The sequence below is a fragment of the Ipomoea triloba genome, chromosome 5 (assembly GCF_003576645.1).
Source record: "Ipomoea triloba cultivar NCNSP0323 chromosome 5, ASM357664v1".
NCBI lineage: Eukaryota > Viridiplantae > Streptophyta > Magnoliopsida > Solanales > Convolvulaceae > Ipomoea > Ipomoea triloba.
The window spans coordinates 21,197,370-21,224,815 of record NC_044920.1 but is presented as its reverse complement, the minus strand read 5'-3'; the positions used below and the strand labels follow the sequence as shown (position 1 = coordinate 21,224,815).

Genomic DNA, 27,446 nt, shown 5'->3' with positions numbered 1-27,446 from the left:
AAAAATTGTAAGTAAATGTAGTAAAACTCTTTGTTGAATTGCTCACATTTGAGAGTGCACATATCTGGATAGCAAACTTGTTAGAAATACTAGTTTAGCTACAATTAATGCAAAGAATATAAATCACAAATTGCAAATGAGCAATTTTAAAATGTTTTTAGTTGGTCAAAATGATTTTTTTAATACTACTGACTTTGTTACAGTGTGAAATATTTATACCTACTGAAACACAAAGAGTCAATACCGCCCCACTAAGGAGTTACCCATGAACTCCCATTTGAGAGAATTAGACTACTGAGTCAAAACATTTTTTAAAAATAAAAAAGTGATTTGAATTAACTGTGAGCCATATTATTGGACAACAAAAGGAGTTGTAATGAGCACTTCAATTAACCAATTCAATAATCAAAAACATGAGCATGAAGCCAGAGAGCATTAAGTTACATCCCCTTCAAATTTCAAAATAACATAAATCAGGGTTTGATGTGAAACAAGCCAGCATCATGGTTATCAAGGTTAGAAGATTTGTTGTATTCCACACAACTCAATACTGGTTTGAGCAACAAAAAAGATAATACAACAGAGTAGTTATGCACGAGGAGCCGCCATTTGCTGCTTCCTCACCCTCTCATCCTGCTTAACCATACTGACAACAACAAAAATATCAAATGTTCATCAGAATTGGATGTTTGAAATGGCAGGACCTCAGATCAAATCAAGCACTAATGCCAGATTGTTAGATTACCTGATGTCATGAGGTGTGATGAATATCCACTGCGATCCTTGAGCCAATGCAAAATCAACAAGAGCGTCCAGGCTGATTTTTCTGCTTACTGCATCCTGCAAACCAACCATAAAGCAATGAATTTTCAAGATATAATCTTCAAAGTTGGAAAAACTGGTTGCCAATGACTATTGCCACTGAGAAACCGAAAACCTCTCACCCCATGGCTGAAAGAAAATCTTTGACATTCAACAAGAAAAGTAAATTGATAAATACAGGAAAGGGAATCATATGGCCTAATAGCAAGAAAAGGAATAAACCTAAATACTCTCCTATTGAGCAATAGCGGAAATGGCCTTGTCATGTTTCCTATATGTCACGGCTGGATTTATTAAATGCCAATATAATTTGAGATTATGATTGGAAATATTCGTGGAGGAATTTGAAGATGAAACAAGAGAAAAGGAAGGAGGTGGTGAGTTTTGCATCCATATTTTAACTTTTGCAAATGCAAGGAAATATGATCCAGAACAATTTCTAGCGAGAAGACTAACATTCTTTCTAATAATAAAAGAAACTTGGTGCAAAGTCCCAAAATGTTGCAAACTAAAAGATTTACCATAAACACATCAAACTCATCCATAGCTCGAAAAGGTGCTTCTATCATTTCATGAAGGGCAAGTGCAAAGCACAAAGTCGAGAAAGAGCGTTCTCCCCCTGAGTAAACATCATAAAAAGCCACCAAAATGAAATAAAGAGTTAACCAGTACACAAATTATCATTAAATGCTTAGGAGAGCATCATCACAAGCTGACTACTAAATAAAATAGCCTTCATCCCATTTGTTTAAATGACTACTGAATTGGATAGACTTCAGTCATATTGTCTCATGTATTGTTTCAAAATATGAATTTAACTATTTTGATGAGAACTTTTCAAAAAAAAAAAAAAACTGATTTGATGAGAATAACATTATTGATTAGTATAACTTTGAAAAGCATGACTTAAGGATCTACATATAGTACTATTATCTTCAAAGAACTAATTCCACTTTCAGCTCCTCAAGTACAGTGGGATTTCTAGCTATTCTGTTTCTCAAAAAAAATAGTTGCATTAGTGATGGATGCACAGATGCCTCAATAACTGACTAGTGCCCATTTGTGGCCAGTGAGGTGATCGTCAAGTCATTAATTAAAAGAACAAGGTACTAATGGGCAAGGCACAAAACTTAAAAACCCACTTACCATACTTAACACTAGGTTTGCTGAAAGATACCAACAAATGACCAAATGAAGTCAATTAAGAATGCATTTAAGTAACAATAACTTTATATATTTGTAGGTTTTCCCCAGGTTCAGTGCACCTATTCTTCCACCAATGAAGAGGCACCCCTGCTTTTGTTGAAGAGAGACTCAACCATGCTGTCGCTACAGACTCTTGGCGTTCAAATTCACAGGGAGGCAGTTGTTCTTAATCTAGATGTAATTCACTCAGACCATTCTGCTCTATTGATAGAATCAAATATGCAATCATTGGATATTTGATTATATAGTTTTTTGTTTCATTTTTCAATTCAAATATACATAGACCAATGGGTCTAATACTATTATTTCTATATAGACTTTTGGACTCCAGTTTGGGGATGGCTAGGACTTCAGAGAAGTTTTGGCCATGTGCAACTGTAACATGCATAGGTCTCTATCGTCTATTAATACTATATTGGGATTATATATTAATGCATATTGCAGGGGTCCAAACTACTGCCAGACCCTCAACTCAAATTTCTTATTGCTAACTCGATGTAAATTTGTAGAAGAAATGAACTAAAAGCACTCTGATGAAAGTTCACTGAGATCTCAAAAACATCACCTTATTCACAAATGAGGCTTAATTTTATTCTCATTTATACATAAATACTGTCTATAAATTGGTAATAGGTTGTGAAATATAAGGCGTTCCAAGATAGTCATAACTGGTAATAAATTAGTAAATTAAATCTTGGAAACATATAGATTCATGATTTACTTTATTCTGTCAAATTAATGTTCTCTTTTTCTGTCAAGATAAAACTTAGAGATAAGCCACATAGTTTACATCCAAGTAAATAGTTAGGCAACACATAAGCAGATTATCAAATTCTGACATTTAAAATTATTTTGACATTTGGGGTGAAGATTTGTTAGTTAATTGATAGAAAGCTTAGGTTGAACTGTGAAGTTTTTGAATAAATTGAAGCGAGTACCCTTGAAGAAATGATGGGATATGCATATGATATTTACTTTGAAAAGTATAACTGCTAACCAATGTGTGGGTTGCTTATTATTACATGTCAAAATTATAGGTTATGTTGAATAAAGGATGAAATCCACATGGTCCACATCACAAAAAATTGATTGCCAGGTTTTGGAAAGAAACACAGAGCAGGTTTGTAGCACATATATATTTACATAAAAATTATACAATAATTATGTAACACACAAATACATACACATAAGTAAAATTGATATTAATACACACACACATAAACATAAACAAGGAAACCTGAAAGCCCCCTAGTGTCCTGAACTGAGCTGCTGGATGCATCTTGGGGCATTGTGACCTGTAAATGAGAAAGATGCAAGAAAGTTGAAAGGTTAAATTTGAATAACACATTACTATGGCATGGCACATACTATCTGACCTAGTAAAACCCATCATGATTTGAAGAAGAAATTCCCATAGGAAAACTATCCAAAAACCCCACAAAGAACGCCAAATTTTCAGATCATCAAAGTTTAGCGCGCAGGCATGTACAAGTACAAATATATTAGGACCATGCCCAACTAACCTCTACTGAAAGGGTCTTCTTTTCATATTCAACTATGATTTTCCCACTGATACCTTTCTTTCCCAAGTGGCCATTAAATCTAGCAAAAATGGGCAATCAAGAAAATTAACAAGTGAAACTGCAGCCCATCTTAAATGTTAAATACAAAAACAATAGCCATGTAACATGGCCATTTAAACAGCAGATGCCATACTGCCAAGTTAACTGGCGCTTCAAGAGACTGGCATTTCTCTGAAACTTGTTCCACCGTAAATCAAGTGCTTGACGGCAAGCCTGACACCAGAAACAGCATAATAAAAATCAGAAAACCAAAAGTCCATGATGTGCATTGCAATAGGATAGAAGTTATTTTCCTATTAAGCAAGGAGACTACCAACTTTAGAGGAAGAGATGCATGGCTCACACTAGCAAAATCCTTCCCCATTGGAAGGGACTCAAACTTTAGAATGTTTCACATGCATGCAACAAAGTTCAACCATATATGCCAGATCTAAAATCATTATCCAGAACATTTTGTTCTGAAGAAATCAAGTCTTTTCCTTAATCTTTTTCCCCTATACTTCATAACATTTCACACTTTAGAGGAAAGAGAATGCTTTTGACAGTAAATGTGAAAACTGAAGGAAACTACTTGGATGATATCCAGAATTATATTTCTATTTTTATCATTATTTTTCTTGTTTGACAATTGTGAACAAATCAAGATGGAGTTCTCCATAATAGAGGATTCTTTGTAACTAACCAAACAGCATATAGCCCCTACCAAAACTAAAAAAGGTGAAATTGAGGACATGTTTTTACCAGCCCAAGCATTTGTCAGAATTCTGAAATAACAAGGGATAAAAGATGCTTACAGCAAGCTTATCACGAAACGCTTTATATGTTTGCTGCTTCTTATATATCTTTCGCTCCTTGTTTTCATACAGCACTCGCAGATCATCAATAGATTCTGGGTGTCTGTATAAAAGTTTTCAAAAGGATACTGTATAAGCATGTTATTGAACCAATATATCATGAAAAAATAAAATAACAAATATTAAAATCCTGACCTCCGACTCTCTTGTTGGAGTCTATTACTTAGCCTTGTAAGTTGGGCACTAAGTTGCTCTGGTGTACTTCCATTGCAGCCTCCTAGACTGTCAATCTCACTCTCAGAACATATGATTGAAGCTTTTCTGTAGCTTTCCTGAAATTTAGCCAGCCAGTTGAAGAGGGCACGTAATGCAATTCACTTTTCAGGGTTACCTCACTTTTAAAGAACTATCTGGGACTCAAGGTCCCATCTATCACCCTTAGATTAGATGGGTAGAATAATTTCCTTGCAATACGTCTAATTTTGCATTTTTAGACTTCCAGGACCCAAGCAGGTCACTTCTGACCATCTTAGGACTTTCTCAGAACCAACAAGATTAAACAAAGGTTCTGGATTACAGGGATTCTAGACATAACCTGATAAGAGTAAAGAGACAGGATAGTTTCGAACCAAGAAACACAAAGGAAAGAAACCCAGGGACTTCTAAGAATATCCCTCCAGCAAGAATAAATTCCCGCCCTCTGCAACTTAGAGCTTAATTGTTCTAATTACACTGGATGCCCTCTCTTCTAATAGATGGGTCCCTATTTATAATCTATTACCATATGTAAAACAAGGAAGGAGCATCAATTACTGATTACATAATCAGTTAATCCCTAATTACATGCTCCATAAATAAGCAAGGAATTACAGTTAATCCCTGAGTGTATTATTCCTTGAATTCTGCCATTTGAATGATTATTTGATTACTTTCCTTTTCTGCATGGTTTGTATCATAACCATATCGAATTATAGTGAACAATGGAAGATCTGGAAACGCGAATCAGTCAAGTCTAACTCCCCACCCCCCACCCGCTCTACAGAAAAAGGGAAAAGAAAAAAGAAAATCGCTGTCCTTGTATTTCTCTGACTAAAGTTCCACTATTATGACCACAACATGAGATCAGAAACATACCTTACGGCTATGTTCAAGCTCTTGATATTCTTTCTCCACATCCTTGAGTTCAGTTAAGACTTTGCTATTCATGAGATCTTCATAATGATTCTTCTTCTGAATAAACAATTTGAATTGTAATCAACTTGTGATTTCCAAATAATAAAATCAGGAAAAAAAAAACTTTAACAAGGAAAGCAAAAATGAAAAGCATGTAAAATAAGCTAGACCAATTTGGCAACTTGTAGATCTTGTTCTATCAGCGTCAGCTCCTTTTCTGCATTTCCCAAGGCAACCTTGTCCACATTTGCAGACTCTGCATTTGTATGTATGGGTATGTACAGTATATATTGTGATATAGGCAGATTAAAAAGAAACCAAAAAAAAAAAAAAAAGTGGCATACCACACAATTTTTCAAGTGACATCTTTAACTCATTTCTTTTAACTTCTGCTTTATTCAATCTAGACTGAATTTCCTCCAGAAGTTTTTCCTCTTCTTGAATCTCATTAATGATTTTCTGGACGTTAGTTTCAAAAGAAAATAACACTAAATTAGAATCCTTTTTGCCTATAATAATAACAAAACAGAACATGCTGGATTTATAGTATGAGAATGATTTGAAGGAAAGACCGATTCTTCCTGAAGAAGTTCATCATTGGATGTAATTGGGGTGCAAGTTTCTGCAAACCGTGACTTCTTAAAATCTTTTAAGCAGTATTCCTTAGACTGCAAGTCTCGATCAGCACCAATTCGCATCCTCTATACGAAGCAAAGGAATGAATAGTTATATCAACAGTATGTCTTTCATTTATAACTAAAACTGATCAACTTAGAAATCAAACTGGTCATTATTTTGTTTATTAGGAAAAATCCTTGATGATATGGTTCTCACAAGTAACAGGTACCAATAAAATTCAGAAATATTCCAGCCAAGTAACAGTCAATGAGAAATAAATCCACCTAAATACTCACCAAGCATCCACCTGTCCTATAATGTTTCTACACATATACACATATAATTTCTGCTCACATTCAAATGGTTTAGGGAAGAACTATTATCATAAGATGAAATTCAATCTTCAATGAACTGTCTAAGCTGAAAATTAAAATATTTTCGCAATAATATATGTAATATGTTTGTGTATATATGTAAATAGTTAAGTAAAGCAAGTGTATTAAGTGATTAAAATAGGAAAGTAAGCACAATAAATTCATATACTAATTAGTAAGCACACAACTTACTTTAGTATTTTGCAACTTCTCATCGAGAATTCTAAGATCTTCATCATATCTCCTCTTCAATACCTTGGATTCGTCATTGCGCTCTTTTACATTTAATGCATCTCTTTCAAGACTCTCTATCTGATTGACAAATGAACCACAAAGACGTCCAGTTCTAGCATTCTTCATTGGTGGAAGAGTAGTTTGCACTGAACCTCGGGAAAACCTACAAACATATAAAGTAATAGTTACCTAAATGCATTCTTAATTGAAATAAAATTTAACCGATTATACTCTTATTGAATGCACGAGTTCAATCCATTTAAGCCATAATTTGCATGAACTCATATCACAAATTTATTTTTGATAGATAAATCACACAAACTACTATTATAAGTCAACTTACATTTTATATCCATCAGAAGTGTAAACCTCTTTCAAATTTGGAATTGCTTGCTGAAAAGCAACCCTTTTTCCAACTTCATAGTTATCAACAAGAACTTGTCTCTCAGCATTACCCTAGTGAAATACAACATATTTCATGATTCTGATAATATATTAGTCCATAATTATAGGCATTAATTGGAGAGAACATGAATGTGAAACAAGTTTTCATTAAGATTATAATGATTTTGATCAGATGTAAAGGTTAGGCCGGCAGGGCTTTTTTGGCCAGGGGGTAAGCTGGTGATGGTGGCAACTTTAAGATTTTAATTCAGTGGACTCAAATACACACATGTAATCTGTATAATATTATTAATAAGAAATAAATATTGAAGAAATTGTGAAAATTGAAAGAAATGTTATTTTCTCTATTAAAACTAAGTCATCACTCTCATATTCTGATGATATTGAAATATCTTTTATCCAGCCCAAGATTAGTATAAATCTTTGACTCCACTTATAGAATTTTTACATTTTTTAAGTGGATCATTTGATATATTCAATCAAATTCATACTCAGCATAATACATATAAAATAAATATAAGATTGTATACTTACATATACTGATATACGACATTTTTTTTATTTCAGTGGGGTCAGCTGACCCCATTGCTAATGAATTGGATTCACCAATGGAGGAAGGGTTCTACCTTGTGGGGCATGGACAAATCTACTGTTGTATATGATTACTCTCAGAATGGATGAAAGCATAGATAAACATGCAATAGCTAACACACCAGAATGCAGCATCTTCAAAGCAAACATCACTTGGATAAATTATTGCAACTTTACCATATCAATTAGGACATTATGTACTGTATCTTTTTCAGAGCGTAAAACGGATATTGTAGTTGGATAACCAGTTTGAGGGAGCATGGCGCTTGGAATATCTAACCTACAATAAGTAAAGTCAACATTTGAGGAATAGCACAAACAGAATTTAAACCCAAAATGTTAATAATATAGATGGTCCCATTGTAAACAGTACACCAGATCTCAACCTAGGTCGTGAAAAGTCATATATGATAATCTGAAGGGAGCTATAGTTGGCATCCTTAGCACATGCCCTTAGAACAAGAGAGTCTTTATGGTCTGTAACAATAAAAGCATTTAGCAGCCTTCCAATTGCATTTTCTACTGCAGCTCCCCACTTCTCCCCACCATCCAAGGTCTATAAAGCACAAATTGAAGAAAACAAAGTAACCATTAATAAACAGTGCATCAATATACTTAATTAGAAATCAGATTACCAGAAAAGATCTATTCATAGACTACCAACTGTCATACACAATTCACTAAACTAATTCTACAGTACTTCCTTTTAATCAAATAATCTCCAGGAATTCTAAATTGAAGGCCCATCAAACTTAGGAGCATATTTCAACATCTGGACTCCAAAGAAGCTTCAAATTAAATTCAGAAGTTATCAAACTTTATACAAGAACTTTATTGGTGATTAATGCTAAGTTGGAAAAGATCAGATTAAAATTAGGTCTGCACACCATCATTCCTCAATAAATGCAATGACATTAGAGTATTAGGTCATATCTTCCCATGTACATTGGCAATGAAACATGGAGGGAAAACAGCAGAGACAACTTCCATATTCTAGTTTTTTTATTTAATGATTTTCTTTTTTGCATAATATGTATTTTATCTAATTTTTTATGTAGTGGATAATGTAACAATGGTATTTTACATAAATGAGCTAGCACTCCTTCCGCTTTAGTCCATACTAGTGTTTTGTGTCGGCCATGGATTTTCAATATTTTTCTGCCTTTGTCTATGATTTCCTTGATGTACTCGGGTCTATTTGATGGAATGTTGAACATCCTCCAAAAGTTCTACAATGAAATCAAGAATCAATTTGGAGTATCTATAAAGGTCTTGCGCAGTGATAAAACAGAGTATTTTTCATCATCCTTTACTAACTCCTTGTCCTTGCAAGGGATTCTTCATGAATCTTCTTATTAAGGTCCTCAACAAAATGGAGTAGCTAAACAGAATAATTGACACCTAGTTGAAACAGCTCGCACTATAGGTATCCATTATAATATTCCTAAGCAAATTTTGGGCGCTATGTCATATACACCATTCCTGTTACTCTGTTAGTCCATAAACTGAATGCCTAAGATACCTTATGAATTACCATTACAAATTTTCGGGTGTACTTGTATTGTCCATTGGTATAATATATATCCATATCCCTCAAATGTGTTTGTAGGGTATTCACATCTTCAAAAAGGTTCATGATGCAACTACCCTGAGTAAAAGCATTTCTACACCTCATTTGATGTAACTTTTTTTTAGTCCACTCCATTCTTTCCTACCACTCTACCAGTCCCACTATCAAATCCAACTTCATGGCAGAACCCTATGTCTCCCATGATAAGGCAATTCCTGTTCCTACCTTTCCTAAGCCATTCCATCATCATGTCTTAGTCCATAAATCATAGGCAAGTAACCACATCACCTCGACAATCAATACCTCAACTATCAAAACATCAACACCACTACCACCATCAATACCTCAACCATCATCACCTTTTCCATATGTATACCAATGAAGAATTCATCTCCCGCTTGAAAGTAAATGCCATAATAATTCAGGGCCCCCTCTTAACTCAGTCCAAGCAACTTGAAACTTTTTCACCTATAGCAAGACAAATAGGAACCAAGTCTACTTGAAATTCTTACCGTCTTACTCTAGATATAACCTAAACAGTGGTTGCAGATGGTGAATAATTTCAACAAAATTTAAAAGCAAAAGTGCACTAGAGCAACGAGGCACTACTTTGCTTTAAAGTGGAAGTGCAAAACCCAGGAGAAACAAAAAAAAAATCAAAATTCATAAGTTAAGTCACTTGAGAATCATTAAATCAATTAATATGTTAATATTGTTAGTAAGAATCATTCCTAATCATCTATAATCCTTAATTTGGTTATTAAGATTTTATCTTAATAATCCATAATCCTAACTCCATAATTATAATTTATAAACATCAATTGATAAATAATAGGATAAGCTATCCACTAAATAACAACATATAATTATATATTAACGAATTATAGAATTTTGAATCAAGACAATTTATGTATTGTTGGAGCCTTGGAGAGTTCTAGAATTGATTTTATATATAATTAATTATATACTAACTAAAAAAACTATTAATTATTTAAGCCCCTTGAGAATTGAAAAGCTTTTAATTTTATTTTTTTTTTCATTAGAGTTCTAGGAGTTTAGAACTCTCCTGTCTCTGCAAAGATTAACTATGCCTCTTCAAAAATTAATAGCACTGGCGACTTGGTGTAACTCAGCCAAGTGACATTTAGCACTCTGAAAAAATGGGGGGGAAAAAACAAAAGGAGAAAAAAAGGGATGGTCAACAATTAGGAATAATTGAGGAAGCAATGGTATGACATATAACTGATAAATTGAAGAAGAAAAAGATGATTGATGGGTGATGGGTCTTTGACTCTTCAATTCATCCTCTATAAGAAAAGCATCACTTTGTGCATCACTCAAGGGAGAGAAAACCACTCACTTTTCTGTGATTTCCTAAAAACCATCGCTTTGCCATACCAGATCCATGAGACATTAATCTGGTCACTTCAAGTGATGAAGTGGTCAGTTTTGACAATTTTGAATCTGAAGGTGGGCCTCGAAAGACAAGTGGACAATCACAAAGCTCATCATGTAAAAAAAGGTTACACATAGGTTTTTGGTATTGGTTACATTGGTACCTGTTTGGCTTTTTACAAGTGAAAAAAAACATCAAACAATCTCCTTGTGCTTGGATTGGAGCATTTTATTTATACGCACCAACTTGATGGGGACTGTTGAGAATGATGCACATTATAACAATTTAGTTTCAAGACTCATTTTACAAGTGTTGTGTCTCAACTTCTGTATTCTTGTCTGTTGGCCTAGCCTTGGTGTGTGTATATATAGTTGTACTCTCTTGACATTTGAAGAAGATAAGATCAATAATCTAGTTTTTCAACAAACTGAAACATTTTCCATTGTTTTTAATGAACCAATGAGGATACAAGTATAGCTGCTAAACAGCATGCAACAGCTGAAACCTTAAAAAGAATATTTCCATGAAACAATTTGCTATGGAAAAAGAATCAAAGATAAAATGCATCACTATGTAGAAGTTCTTAATCTTAGGCATCTAAGAAAACAATAAAAACAAAATTATTTTAATCGGCAGCAAAGTTGAAAATGCACATTTGTATTTTCCATTACACATACCACATGGGAACCAATTGGACCAATTGGGGACCTCTTGAACCTCCTATGATTTCTTTCAATCTCCTTCAAAAGATGAGTCACTCGACTCCCTCCAAAAGCTGTAACCTGAGCGAAGAGGGGGAAAAAAACCAACTAATTAAAAGAAGTGAAATACAAAACCACAGGTTTCCTTGACACGCAGATTATTCCATTTGTTGTATCCTATTTAAATTTGTAAACTATCCACAACTATTTGTTTTATATATTGTTAGAGTGTTGAGGGAAGTTGAGAGAATAGCTCTCAACTACTCATTTTGAATTTGAAATGAGTGATTGAGAGCTTGGTTTACTCTTCTGCTAGCATGTATATATACCTATCTTGTACAATTTCCTATTCATGAGTTCAATAGATACACAACACAGCCTGTTTACGTGTTCTACATGGTATCAAAGCCCGACCTGGAGTGAGAGGTACTGGGCTAAGGTCGGGAAGTTACGGCAACGTCGGAGGAAGAATTGCGGAGTCATCGGATCCATCACGCGCCTTCACGCGTCGGCGCTTGAGCAGTTTTTCAACTATTTCACCGAGCATAAATTGTAGCAGTGGTGTCGCCTTGATGATCCGGTTAGTGTTGAGGTATTTTTTCGTATGGTATTTTGAGGGCTCCGGGGAAAGGAATCTTGTATGCTGATAATGGGCACATGGGTGTTGAAGCATTTCTGGATGCTTACTTGGTCGGGTCGCGGAGCAATAGGAGGTCTATAACAGGATATTGTGTGTTTTTAGGAGGCAATTTGGTGTCATGCAAGAGTAAGAAGCAGAATCTTGTGGCTCGCTCCAGTGCAGAGTCCGAGTGCAGGGCTATGGCTTATGCGACTTGTGAGATAACGTGGATACGCAATATCTAGAAGAAATTGGTGTAAGGGTAAGTGTGCTTGTAAGGCTATGGTGTGATAACCAAGCTGCTATACACATCTCCAACAATCCTGTTTTCCATGAGCGGGCCAAGCACATTGAGGTAGATTGTCATTTTGTGTTATAGAAATAGGGTGTTAGTTGAGAGTATTACTCTTAGCCCTAGGTTTTGATGTTAGGAATCTGTAGATAAGGTTAGTTCTTGTCTTGTATAAATAGCTCTACTCTTCCTGTACATATGATGAGGATATCACAGAGAATATATACAAATACATGTTGAATTTTCTAGTTAGTTCATTGTTTAAAATGGTATCAGAGCCCAGTGGACATTGATCTGAGCAAGGAGGCGATGCCGCCGGAGGAAGCGGAACAGCCAACGGAGCTGCAACGCGCCGCCGCTGACCGGAGCTCCAGTGACCACGCGCCAGCACACGAAGCTTTTTCCGACGACCTTTCCGACGGAAAATCGTCTCTCCGACTCATCCTGATGAGCCCATTTCCTCGTGGTGTCACTAGTGAGCGTTTTCATCAACTTAGTCTCTCTGTTTCACCTTCGGCGAGCAAAGTTGTGGCCAGTGAAATTGGTGGTGGCTGGCAGTTGATGATGATTGGATTGCTAATGGACTGTGTGCGACGGCCAGGGGTGGACCAAACTTCAGTGGCATTGTTCTAGAGACAGAGTTGCAAGCAGCGAGGGTGAATCGGTTTGTGTTGGATGTTGAAGTGTTGAAGCTGATAAATAATTAGGCAATAGGTTTTTGTTTTGAGTTGTTTTGTTTATTGTGTCAATAAGTCTTGAGGGCTTGTGTTTGGTTTATCGTATTTTTATCGCTTGTTTTAAGTTAATTTAATATGGGGTTAGTGTCATATTTGGAACAGTGCCAGGATATGAGAGTTGAGTCAGTCCTTGTTCAATGTGAATAAACAGGGGTGTTGCAGTGGTGGGCAGCACAGGTGCTAGGGGTGGTGCGGACCTGGCGAGCAGAGTTGTGGCCAACGGTGCGAAATTGGTGGTGGCTAGCAGTTGATGATGATTGGATTGATGATAAACTGTGTGCGACAGCCAAGGGTAGACCAAACTTCGGTGGCGTTGTTCTAGAGACGGAGTTGCAGGCAACGAGGGTGAATCGGTTTGTGTTGGATGTTGAAGTGTTGAAGCTGATAAATAATTAGGCAGTAGATTTTTGTTTTGAGTTGTTTGGTTTATCATGTCAATAAGTCTTGAGGGCTTGTGTTTGGTTTCTTGTATTTTTATCGCTTGTTTTAAGCTAATTTAATATGGGGTTACTGTCAATATTTCGAACAGTGCCAGGGTATGAGAGTTGAGTCGATCTTTGTTCAATGTGAGTAAACAGGGGTGTTGCAGTGGTGGGCAGCACAAGTGCCAGGAGTGGTGCGGACCTAGCATATGATGCAGCTATTGTGGAAGGTCGGCAGTTGAAGAAGAATGGTTTGTGTGCACTCAACAAGAAAACAGGAAAGAATTGGTGTTAGGCAGCGCTAACGGTTTGTGGTGTGAGAGGCAGGTGCGCTGTGGTTGTGGTGTTTGGCCTGGTTTGTAACTTTGTGGAAGCTTTGTTGGTGCGACAAGGTGCATTGTGAACTGACTTGGCACAGCGTGGTTCGAAGGTTCAAGTGGTTCAAGACTTATGGTTCTAGATGTGGAGTCTTATGGTTCATGTGATACATATGTAACAAGTTGGGCATGATTGAAATCTATGCTCCAACTTGAGGGGGGGTGTAAGAGAAATAGGGTGTTAGTTGAGAGAATTACTCTTAGCCCTAGGTTTTGGTGTTATGAATCTGTGGCTAGGGTTAGTTCTTGTCTTGTATAAATAGCTTGTCTCGTATAAATAGCTCTACTCTTCATGTACATATGATAAGGAATTAAGGATAAGGATATCACACAGAATATATACAAATACACGTTGAGTTTTCTAGTTAGTTCATTGTTTAACAGTTTGTGTTCGACATGTCCACAGTGGGGTGATCAATTAGTGGATGTGTTTACAAAAGGGCTTGGTAGGAGCAAGGTCAAGCACATTTGTAACAAGCTAGACATGGTCAATATATGAGGGAGAGTGTTAGAGAGTGTTGAGGGAGGTTGAGAGAATAGCTCTCAACAACTCATTTTGAATTTGAGATGAGTGGTTGAGCGCTTGGTTTACTCTTCTGCCAGCATGTATATATACCTATCTTGTACAGTTTCCTATTCATCAGAGTTCAATAGATACACAGTACATAGTATGTTTACGTGTTCTACATATATCAAGCAACCTTCAACACAACCTAAAATTAGGACCACATGTTCTATTTTTAAGCACTTGAGCCATAAATTTTTTAGCAACTGGGTCCCAAAAGATAAACTTGCAATCATAGTTTTTATAACAGTGGAAACTACAAAGAAGGCACAGTATACAAGTTGAACTCCTTATAATAGTTTCCTAATTTAGTTGCCTCTCACTATCCACTCAGAACACCACCCCCCCCCCCCCCCCCCCCACAAAAAAAAAAAAAAAGNAATTTGCTGAAAAATAAATTTTACCTTGCTGGTTCTATTAAGTTGAAGCTCACGAATGTGCCTACGAATATGATCAAGCTCTTTTTCATTTTCCTGAATCTAAAAAGTAAAGTATAAATTCATTTATTCAAGTAGGAAGTACAAATGATATGTGCATTATCATGAGAGTTCTATTCTAGTCATTCAAAGAACATTAGTATAAAATTAAATTCATATTGCACAATATAATGGCATACAATACACACATGTACAGAATGAAAGAGAAACTACTCCATTATTGCATGCCACAAATTACATCATGAACCCATCTACCTTACTTTTCATCACATTTGAGTAATGTTCATCACAATTTATAAATAGTGTTCATAATTTGATTTTTGAAGGTTGGGCGTGCTGAATTTATGAAGTGTTTACTTGTTCATTTTTTCATCAAAAGTTCACATACTGTACACAAGTGCTGTCTTTTTTCTTTTTCTTTTTGAAAGTAGACTTTGTTCGTCACGGTGCAATCTTTATATGTTTTTTCTTATGAATAAAATTTTTATTAACTAATCAAAAAATTCTATAAGACCATAGACAACAACAGTTAGAAGACCATACTTCACCAATAATAGCATTCATTTGATCCTTTGTTTCTCCAATATTTACTAATAGGGCATCCTCTTCAGCTCTCAATCTGCAAACCATTGAATTATGTTAAAACTAATTGATATCTACAAAGACCATATGCATACATTACATCAGGTTGACAATTCTCATATGGCATGAGTGAGACTGCAAATTCATAGCCTTGTATTACAAAACTGCTTTTAACCTTTCAAGTATTAAACAAGCATTGTCCACATCTTCTTGTAACCCCTTCAATCTTTCCTCCATCTCGTGCTCTTCTGCCTACAAATTTAGACTAAAAACATGAAGACCATTTCATCTTTGATGTTACAACACTACATTAAGAGACTTTTCGGCATATCAAATTGGCATTAAAATAAGTATTAATTTTTTTAAAAAAGACAATATGGAAATTTAAGAACCGAAAAGCAAAAAAGGAAACTAAAACAAAGAATGTAAAAAAAGACAACATTAGAGCCATGTCCACAGGTGCACCATCTCTGTCTCAACCAAGACTGATTCAAACAATACCGTCTTCACTAAAGGAAGCACCCCAACCTTCTACAGTTACTCCTATAACATTCACCTCCAAGTTTCACTTACATTATTTGCAAAAAAAAAAAAAAAACACCATCGTCAGATTTCATTTACTACTGCCATCACTACTAGAACAACCACCCCTGAGAGCCCTGAATTATTGCCATGGTCTCCAACTAACCATAGCAATTGGCAAGATAAAACAAGATATCTGACCTCATAACAAATTTAAAACAGTACAACAAATCTGTATACTTCAAATACAGATTACACGAGCACACCTATGTAAACTCACATGAAAAGTTAATAGCTTTATATGCTCAATATTGCACAGTTTACAGCAGGAGCATGCATAGAAGATCTGATCTTTGAAGAATAAATAATGAACTGAAAAGACTTCTAAGGTGCAGAACTGGTTCTTCAAAAGTTCCATAGGCAACCAACAACCAGAAGAAAAAACCAAAGTAACACTTCTTCAGCAAGATACAAGCATAATATAGAAAATTTGACATCCTGGGTTAATGGATGGGCAACTGTCTCACTCGAAAATTTTGAACACCAAACAATTTTATTTTAAGTACACTGCAAAAAGGTCAGGTCAAATTGGAACACGGGAGAAGACACGCAAGGCTAATTGACTTTCGTAAAGATGAAAATCGGAACCAAAAATGAAAGGTGTGCAGTTACTGTTCACCTAAACAGTAAGCTCACCCAAAATACCATCCACCACTGAGGCAGAAACTTGATGTGTTAAGTAGTAGAATCATGGGAGGGAAAGAGAGAAGATATGAAACTAGATATATTGCCTAATAACTTTGTTGAGGTATATGTCTTGTCTTTTCCTTAATCTTGTACACTGTAGTCTGGAGCAGCCTAATCCCTATAGCAGCATGGCCTCCATTAGGAATAGTTACCTTGAGCAGCCTTGCAATTATTTAGCTTTTATCCCTGTGTCTTCCTTGTATGACATATCACATATATGTAGCAGCCTAGTATAATCTGGTTAGTGAACTGAATAAAAACAATATTTCATTGCTTCTTCACATGGTATCAAAGCCTCTCTTCTTCTGGGGACTGAAATTCCTTCAATTTTTCTATAGATGAACAGGACAAACATTGTTCATTATTCTACCATTTTGTCAGTTGTGCACGGCTAGGAGCCCTCTTCACTAAATTGGTGCAATAAACCTTCCAAAGGAGGGCAGGCGACTCTGCCCATCTTATTTCGGCAACAGTCCCCGCATGCACCTGCACGCTGACAAACCTCTGAACCATGCATTGGCGAGTGAGATCTTCTACAGCGACTTCTTCTGGCCAAATTCTCCAATTCAACTTGTCTCTTGTCCACGACCCTCCATGAGTTTTTTCATATTTTAAAAATAACAATGACCGAACTACCGAAGTTGAAGTTTTAAACACTGTTGAGAATGTTCCTGCCCAGCCTAAAGTCTATTCCAAATCTCTCAAGGAACTTAGTCATCACCAATGAGAAACTAATGGAGTCCCAAATTATCAAGATCAGACCTTTGCAGTGGAACTATGGTTTATGGGACAAGAAATTGTTGATCATCTTACTATATAAGTACAAGAAATCTAGCATGAAAGAAATGTTTGGGAAGGAGTTGAAGCCCAACTATGCAATCTACTACAGCAATCACTTGTTTTTTATGCGATTCCTATGTTTCGGCGATTCAAGACTTGTTTTTCTATGTGGAAACAAGCTCAGTCCCTTTATACAAATGATATCTCCCGCTATTATTTTATTGAGTAATATTAAATATCAAGAAGTCAGAGATGTTGATGGAGAAATTTCTAGGGAAAATCCAGCGACTTATTGATGAACTCAGTAAACTCATGACTATTGGAAGATCACTAGCAGAACAACTTACCCAATGAGACAAGTTCTTCGTTGTCACTACACTTGCTAAACTCAAACCAAAGTTTGAGCAAAGCCCGTAACAGTATACGTCTGATAGTACTGTTCCAAATACCAAAGAAATGTTTAAGATACTTTTTCAAGTCTCTTATGCGTACGAACAAAACACATCATCCACCACCATAGTTAAAACTTGAAAACTCTACTCTCACTTCACAAAGTTATCATGGTAACAATAGGGGAAGAGGGTGAGGAAGTAACCAAGGTGGAGGACAAAATTCATCATCTTGTTTCTGTGATTTTTGTAACAAACAAGGGCACACCCCTTTGAGGTTTGTTGGAAAATGCATGGAAAACTAACTATGGTTAACATAACTCAATATACATTTCTCCCAACACTTCTCACACTACTTTAATTTCACAATCCGGCTTAGTTTGGGTCTTGGAATCAGGAGCCACTAATCGCATCTCTAGTAACCCCTCTTTTTTCTCCCATATTAACTTTTCAAATTCTCTTTCATATGTTACCATTGGTGATGGATCAAAAGGAAAGGCTAAAGGAAATAAAAAATTCACCCTTCATTCTTTATCTTTATCTTATATATTCCTAGTCGTCCTTTCAACTTGATTTCATTCCATTAGTCTACTCACACTCATAACTATTGTGTTACCTTATCTTTTGATTCGGTGGTTGTTCATGACCGACAGAAGAGGCAGATGATTGGTACAGGATATGAATAATGAGGACTTTACAATCTCTTATGCTCCACTGATGATGCCAACGCAACTTGCATGGCTAATCTTTTACCTTGTCTTGATCATTGTCATTTAGGACATCCTAGCCTCAATAAACTATGCTAACTTGTTCCTAGTTTGTCAAACCTAAAATCTATAGAATGTGAATCATGTCAACTAGGGCACATTCAAGAGCCTCATATCCTACTAGAGTGAATAGGCGGATCAATACCCCAAACAAGAAAAAGTGTATATGGAGCAACCCCCTAGTTTTGTGGCCCAGACAAGACCAAATCTAGTATGTTGCTTCAAATGCTCTCACTATGTGCATCAATCCCCCATGTTTGGTTTAGTGATAGTGTTCAACAATTTGCCATGATTCAAAGCAAGGTTGATATTCTATCTTTTATAAACATCTAACTAGAAAAAGCATATATATTGTGATTTATGTTGATGACATTCACATTGTTATTAAAAGGGGCGATATAGAAGGAATAAATCGAACATTTTGATACAAAAGATCTTGAAAAATTGAATTATTTTCTTGGTATTGAGGTTGCTCAATCCAAACAATGTAACTTATGTCCCAATGAAAATATGCTTTGGACGCTCTTGAAGAAACAAGTATGACAAATAGCAAGCCAGACAGCCAGCTAACACCCATGGATCCAAATGTTAAACTCTTACAAGATATGGGGAGTCATTATCCGATCCAAGTAACCATCAAAATCTTAAGATATGTGAAAAGACCTCCCAAGTATAAGGTTGCTTTATAGGGATTATTGGCGTAGAGTTGTCAATGCAGGCCGCAAGGGGCAAGGCAGGCCTCTGAGGCCCACTACTTAAAAGGTCCTAGAGTTGGCTAGCCAGCCCCACCCCCCTTCAATGCCTGCAAGCTGGGCAGGCCAAGCAAACCCAAAAAAAAAAAAATTTAGTAGATAGTTCATAATTCGATACATTCTAAGTCCTATTCTATAACCTATAATAATATTCTAATATGCTAATCTAATATTCTAATATATAATATTATAATTTCATTGCTATCATCATTCAAATTAAATCCTAATTTCTTTGGGACTTTTACTAGCCCAATATCCACTGTATACAACACTAAAAATAATAAAATAAAATGAAAAAAAAAAATATATATATATATATATATCATTTTATTTTATGGGCAAGCCCTCTAAGGCCCACTCTTTTTGTGGGCTGCCAAAATCAAAACCCGCCCCTACCTATATAAGGGGCGAGGCAGGTTGGCCCAGTAGGTAAAACTAGTTTTGACAACTCTATTCAAGTGCAAAAACAGAATACCGAGTAATGACACTTGGAATATGTAAGCTAATTTGGGTTAAGGTCTCACAAAACTCAATTTCTGCCAAATTTGTTCTATGAAGTTAATTTGTGATAATCAAGCAACTTTGCATATTGCATCAATCCTATCTCCCACAAAAAAACCAAACATATTGCAGTTGATTGCCACATTGTATGACTATAGTAATCTTTCTTTCCAAAACTTTTGATAATTCTAAGATTATGATACTTCAAGTTTCTCTAAGACTAATTAGTTCACAAGATGTAAAACAAGAAATCCAACTTGTCATTTTCTAAGAAAACCAAAGATTAAAAAACTAAAAGCCATTAATTCAAAGAGGTAAAGGAACCTGAGTATTTCTAATATGTTGCTCTTGAGTTTCATGAATTTGTCTGTCCAGCAACTTCCGCCGTTTTTCTAATGTCTGAATGTAATTGGCTTTTCGTCCATGTTCTTCTTCTAAGCCAAGCTTATCTCTTGTAGCCTAAGAAATAAAATCCACACATCAAACATCACATTATCAGGGATGTGGAAGCATATAGAACAATCAAGAACAGTTCAAAGAAACAGTATCAGTATGCATGAAGGAAACAATTCTTTCCATCAAGGAAACTAAATAAAATATAGAATATATCCACCCTCTAATTGATTAAGCTCTTCGTTAAAATATGGAACATTCTATTTGATCAAATGCTATTATGCAGGTAGTACAGAATGAGAATGTCAAAATGGTTTCCAGGTTGGACTCTTGACATAACTGTCAACAACAGCACACTTGGTCACAAGCTAAACCGGACCTTACTATGACACAACAGAAGTAAATCATTTTCATCAAAATCACAATAGATCTCAATCCAAAACCACAAAAGGAAAATGTAAAGCAACCACCATACCAAAGAAATGCGTTGCTTCAAATCATCCTTCTCGGTCATGAATTTTGATGTCTCCTCCATTAAAACTGCAACTTGTGCATTTTTCTTGGCTATGCAATCACTCAAATCCTCAATCTTTTTCTGCCCATTAAAATGATATATTTCTTGATGTTTGTTGATTATATGTATAATACTATGATATGATCAAAAAATGAAACGAGAAAAGCAAGGATATGAGACCAAAAAACAAATATACATTGCTAGGTCTCAACATTTAAAACATTTGGACAAGTCACCAATAGCGATCATCCAATCCAAACTTGACAATAATCAAGAGGGAAATAGTACCTGATTCAATATTCAACTCTTAGATTGTTCACCTAATAGTTGATGGTGCACATTTTGCAAAGCAAAATATAACACAAATAGGGGGTACCATATTAACATATGCTAAATATTTTAGGAAATAGCAATCGAATGCAATACTATACAATTGTGTTATTCATCAACGCTACATACTAGGTCAAAGCAAACATTGAAAACACAAACTGAAAGAGAACCAATAGCACCACCCCTACATTGGAACCTAAGCCTCGGCATTTTATAAGCATCAGATGGCTGGTATTACCACGCACAACCAAACGGGAAAAAAAAAATTTAAAATGGATAAAATAAAACTCTTCTTGAATGGCCTCACCCATATGATGGGTGCATCCTTTTTTAAACAATCAATTTCACTCCCTATAAACACAACTGTCCACAACCAAAAAACATTGTTATCCTCTCTATATAAAAAATGCATAGTTCCACCATAATCACATTGGTGGGAAACAATGAATGTTGTACCAGGGCCACCAGTCCAAGACTCCAAGCCACCCCACAGTCCAGCCATGCCACAACAGCATCCACTTAATTGTTTCCATTATAGATGGACTGTCCTTCAAGGAAATGACAAGTAACCCACAAAAGAAGACAAGTAACAATCCTAACCAAAATTGGCAATTTGGCATCCTACTTTGTAAGAATTAAAAGCAGAAGTGTTCCTACCACCTTACTTCCTACTAGTTGTATCACAGTCCACATTTCATAGTTCCACCAGATCCATTACATTACAATTTTGATCATCACAGGCGAACATAATACTTTAATACAGACCAATCAGAGAAAGCTAAATCATCAACCTGAGGATTTACTTAATTAACTCAACATGAAACCCATGGGAATGATGTAGGAGTAAGGGAACAAATTAGCTATTAATTGCCAAAGTAGGAATATGCCATTCTCTAACAAGAAAAAACAAGAGTAGATGAGAGATGGGTACAATAAATCAGCATGTTACCAATAGGCATAACTATTCCTGAGCAACCTTCTTTATTAAAACCATAAATGCAGCACTTACCGTCCACTGATCTATTCGGGACTGACACATAGGAATCCGTCCATTCATTTTCACAATCAACTCACTTTTTTCCCGCAGTTGAGTGTCTACATTATAGACCCACGACCAAGCTAGTTTCTTTTTTAGCAACTCCAACTGATGAGATATCTCTTCTATGTGTTCCACACTTTTTATCTTGATCTTCAGCTCCTCAATTTCCTTAACTATTGGGCTAATGGACTTCTCTAGTTCATCAATCAGACTATCTGCATTACACAGGTGACCTTCAATACCCTTCAGAAGATCCTCCACTTGCTGAAGAAGTGTTGCCTTGAAAAAGAACTGCATAAGATAATATTAGCAAGTATGCAATTCTCATAATTTGCCTCTATGCTATCCTAATTAGTTACTAGTAACTAAGTAACTAAATCAAGGTTAGACAAATTTCACTGAGCAAAGAACACAAATTCTAAATACTTTTCACAACTTGAGTTGCCTACCTTGAACTTGTCTCTGTCATTTCCAGAATGCAAGAATTCTCGACTTTTGTCTTGACTCATTATAACACACGGATTTTCAACATCAATCTACAAAAACAAACAAATGATCAAGGCCTTTAATCATCAAAGAATAGTCCACATGGCATGTATAAGGCCCATTCTCACATTAAAGTGCTCCACTAGTTCATGGAGGTCCTCTCTTCGAGTAGCCACCTTTTTGCCTGGAGAGTGAGTGATACATAGAGGGGAGATGGGAAAACGGAAACAGAAATGAATATCATAGGTAAGAAATTGTGTATTATAATAGAGAGAAAAATAGATGAAAATAATAGCTCAGAAAATGAGTATACTTGAAGGTATTGGTTGCACAGACAAGAATATCAATGTTTGCCAAACTAATCTTAAAATTAGTCTATGCTTCAGCAATGTAGCAGAATTAGAACTCCCAACTAGGATGTTAATTTTCAAAGCCACACTGGAAAGTTTGAATTAATAATCTTCAACAGAAGGGGCAATATGGCACCTTTCTTGCTGATGAATGATACACAGAAAGAGATGAGAGTGGAAAAGGATACCAGAAAGAATGCCAAATGTAAGAAGATTTGGTTATTACAACATAGGACAAAGGAGATGGAAGAAAATAAAAGTAAAGTAGTTAACACCCTAACTACACTAAACGGTATTACATAATTTAAGAAATAAAAATTAAAAATAATTATACGCAAATGTATTGTTTGGGTGTAGATTGAATATCAAGCTCAAATATATAATAATCCTAGACTTAGCATGTGTTTCAGGAATATAGCATGATCCGAGCTCCAATAGGAATGAAGAGGAACTAGCAAATTGGTACACAAAAAAGCATCTTTAAGAAACAGGATAGAAATTATAAAAGCATTCCTATGATTCTTCATATTAAGCAGATCACACTGGATATTTCTACTTGGGTAAAATACCTTCTAGATTGATTAATGCTCATATAAAGTTATAAAATTACAAAGAACAAAATCCTTAATTTCAATCCAGTGAGAACCAGTTATTATAAAGTAATAATACAAGAAACCTTGGTGGTTCTTTAAAATGATAGAACTGGCAGATTCTGATATCCTGCGCTCTACTATTATGGTCCGACCATATGTTTCAGGCTTGAAAGAATCCTCCCCTTGGTTCTTTATCTCTACATGTACAAGAGCATAGCTGCAAAAGTTTTCATGGGATTAATGTATCTTACAATTAAAAGAACACAATAAGCTTGGTATGACACTTGCAAAAAAACAAAAAAACAAAAAAAAAACTTGGTATGACACAGGGCTTATTTGGCCCAACTGTAACTTCTTTAAATAGATCAATTTAGATAAGTCCTTTTTATAATGAACTTATTAAACAAGTTTTTATTTTGTTTGGCTAAATGCACATTGAAAGCCTTTCTTGTTATAACATATATTGTGTGGATGATTTACTTTTGAAACTTGATTCATTAATATGATAGCACAAAATTAGAAAAAAGGACATTATTAATTGAATAATGCTGTGGTTTTATACATTGATAGTAAATAATTGGAATACATCAGAACAAAAATGAGAACTTAAGAGTTCGATCAAGCATGCACCTCTTTTAAGCATAGAGCCTTTACCAAAAGCCTAAATTCAGGGTTACATGTAGATAATTGTAATTCAGCTCATCTACTCCCAAAAGATAATTTAAATTTTTAGAAAGTTAGTGCTTGGCTTAGCTTATCAATCTTTTAAGTAGATATGCCTAAAACATAAGCTAGGTCAAACAAGCAGTAAATGGACAGAATAAAAAATTAAGTGTTAACAATACACTGTTAATTTTAAGTATACAAGGGAAAGCTACTTTTGCAGTGTCATTACACTTAGGTCAAGGAATGTCAGATTCCTAGTAATACAAAAATCTGATATAGCAGTAAAGTGGCATTCTTGCGGAATATAAGATAGCACAATCCAAACACCAGTATGTAATATTCCAATACAGCAATACCACATACCTATGTTAAGTAACATATGCAAACCAAACACCCCCTAATGTTAAGTATTGACAGATGTCTTAGTTTAAGTTCTAAAATAATATTAGATGAAATGAAGAATGCACACCTCCAAAGAATAAAAATGTTACATCACACTCCCAAACCCCACTCTAAAACCTGAACCCTTGAAAAGAGAGATAATATGCAACGGAAATGCAATTGGAGTTACAAAGCTTGTTTCAAGGGGAGCAAAAAGAGCTTGGGGAGGCCACACTAATAAAATGATGATAGAGAATTACTTTCATATATTTTATCAATCGTGTACTAATATAGGAGAAACAGAACCAGATAACAACAAACCTGCAGCCTGTCTTTATGAAGTCCTTCATTGTATTTGCCCTTTGCGTGCCTCTAGCACGGCTTCCAAACGCCAAACACAAGGCAGTGAGGATCGCACTTTTACCACCTAAAGCATTCAAATATCAATCAATACCAAGAAACTAAATTGACATATTTCAGATGGAATTGATAAGAATTAACCCTACACAAAATAAACTCACAACTAATTCCTATGGGCGACAAAATTTTAGAGTAGCAATTGCCAGTTCAGCTTCGTATACCACAAAATATATCCCCCGAAAAACTTACCCTTTTCCCGGCATCTACTCTCTACTTACTAAACAGAACACATTGAACAGCGGCAAAGGAAAGGCACAACTACTTAAAAGAGCAAGGAGACGAGAGAGCTTACTTCCATTTTGGCCTGTGATAAAATTCACCGATTCTCCGAAGTCGATTTCGAGATTGTTATGGCACATAAAATTTTCGACTCGGATTTTAGAAATAGTACCAGCTTGATTTGATTTTGGGTTGCCAAAAACCCTAGGATTCGCCATAGATTCGACTTGCAACAACCTTCTTCTTATGATTACGTTGGTGTCATCACGATGGGTTCCTCTTCAGATAGAACAGATTACAGAAAGCGAGAGGGGAGCAACGGCGGGAATAGAGTGATCGACTTTATCGGCGGCACTTTGTACCCTTCACACGTGTTAACTTTTCATTGGGCCGCGCAAAGTTACCATCCCCTACCTAAAGAATTGTGTCGCTGTTTTCCCGCGCATTTCCAACCAAAGTTAATTGGTCCTATAAAATAGGTGAGAGTCTACTTGTCTTTTTTATCAGAATATTATTTTTTGTCCTAATATTATTGTGACGGGTCACGCTTATGTGAGACCGTCTCATGGATCATTATTCGTGAGTCGGATCGAGTCGAAACAATATGCAAATATCGTACTTATATGTGCAAATGTCATACTTATATACTCAAATATAATACTAATCAAGAATACAATTTTTGTTACTTATAAGAGAAAAAGTAATACATTTTTCATAATAAGTAATGTTGACAAGTGCTCCTTACTTATAAGGGAAAATATAATACTTTTGAAGTAAAACTGTAATACTTTTAAATCAAAATGTAAAAGTATTGTATTTTTTCTCAAAAGTATTACATTTACCCTTATAAGTAACAAAAAATTTATTCATGATTAGTATTATATTTTAGCGTATAAATATGACATTTGTGCCCATAAGTATTACATTTGCATATTGATCCGACCCGTCCGACCCGTCTCGCGGTGAGACGGTCTCACACAAATTTTTGCCTATTGTGACATGGTCATTTTTTTTCATCTATCAATAAAATAGTTTAAATATCATTAAATATAAGGGCATTTCAGTTTTCAATTATATGTTTAAAAAAAAAAACATCAAAAATATAGCAGACCAACTTACTTTTTATTAAAAAAAAAAAAAAAAAAAAAAAAAAACCTTTTTTTTTTTAAAAAAAAAAAAAAAAAAAAAAAAAAACCTTTTTTTTTTTAAAAAAAAAAAAAAAAAAAAAAAAAAACCTTTTTTTTTTTAAAAAAAAAAAAAAAAAAAAAAAAAAACCTTTTTTTTTTTAAAAAAAAAAAAAAAAAAAAAAAAAAACCTTTTTTTTTTTAAAAAAAAAAAAAAAAAAAAAAAAAAACCTTTTTTTTTTTAAAAAAAAAAAAAAAAAAAAAAAAAAACCTTTTTTTTTTTAAAAAAAAAAAAAAAAAAAAAAAAAAACCTTTTTTTTTTTAAAAAAAAAAAAAAAAAAAAAAAAAAACCTTTTTTTTTTTAAAAAAAAAAAAAAAAAAAAAAAAAAACCTTTTTTTTTTTAAAAAAAAAAAAAAAAAAAAAAAAAAACCTTTTTTTTTTTAAAAAAAAAAAAAAAAAAAAAAAAAAACCTTTTTTTTTTTAAAAAAAAAAAAAAAAAAAAAAAAGAATGTCACTAGAATCACTAAGACCAAATAAGGATGTTCTAATAAAAAAATAACTAAAAATTGACTATAACTTAAAAATTTAGGATTAAAAATAGAATTAAATGTCACTAGAATCGCTTTCAAAATTTTGGAATGATACATCTAAGTAATTTAATTGGAAGGATAAATCTAAGTGATTTAACTCGAGATTTGTAATAAATTATTGAATTGTTTGTGTAGGCATCAAAATTTTATTCTAATAGCGTGTTTAGTTTTAAAAAAAATAGTATTTTCACTTGTGCGATGCACGGAATGGATTTGTTATAACATATTAAGAATATTTGAATCGATATATAATTATATAAATTATAACATCAAATATTATATAGTACAACTGAGGATATGTTTTGGATCGATTATGTTTTCTGATGTTATCCTTGTTTGAATTCCAACAAATAATTGCTTAATTAATAGCTAATGTGTAGATGT

At 34.7% G+C, this 27,446-nt stretch overlaps 1 protein-coding gene across 1 annotated transcript; it reads right to left on the bottom strand.

Annotated features, from left to right (window-relative positions):
- Positions 1-367: 367 nt before the first annotated feature.
- LOC116019791 (structural maintenance of chromosomes protein 6B-like) lies at positions 368-25,781 on the bottom strand. The gene is made up of 28 exons (XM_031260125.1): positions 25,421-25,781; positions 25,030-25,135; positions 23,745-23,878; positions 22,847-22,902; positions 22,682-22,768; positions 22,203-22,523; positions 20,825-20,944; positions 20,281-20,415; positions 15,674-15,750; positions 15,460-15,535; positions 14,884-14,958; positions 11,444-11,548; positions 8,187-8,356; positions 7,978-8,080; positions 7,148-7,260; positions 6,763-6,967; positions 6,151-6,279; positions 5,923-6,037; positions 5,749-5,834; positions 5,540-5,635; positions 4,601-4,737; positions 4,406-4,508; positions 3,745-3,824; positions 3,552-3,630; positions 3,266-3,323; positions 1,344-1,441; positions 746-840; positions 368-646 (listed from the first exon to the last, which is right to left on the bottom strand). Exons 1-28 carry the CDS (start codon positions 25,563-25,565, stop codon positions 589-591), a joined length of 3,162 nt encoding a protein of 1,053 aa, XP_031115985.1. The 5' UTR covers positions 25,566-25,781; the 3' UTR covers positions 368-588.
- Positions 25,782-27,446: the final 1,665 nt, after the last annotated feature.

What these genes read in the sequence shown, in the direction of transcription:
- LOC116019791 (XM_031260125.1), bottom strand. Translation starts at nt 25,565, where the DNA reads ATGGCGAATCCTAGGGTTTTTGGCAACCCAAAATCAAATCAAGCTGGT. An exon ending in AGCTTGAACATAGCCGTAAG is followed by an intron (nt 4,738 to 5,539) that starts GTATGTTTCTGA and finishes GCTAAATTTCAG; the next exon opens with GAAAGCTACAGAAAAGCTTC. An exon ending in AAGCGCCAGTTAACTTGGCA is followed by an intron (nt 3,631 to 3,744) that starts GTATGGCATCTG and finishes CATTTTTGCTAG; the next exon opens with ATTTAATGGCCACTTGGGAA.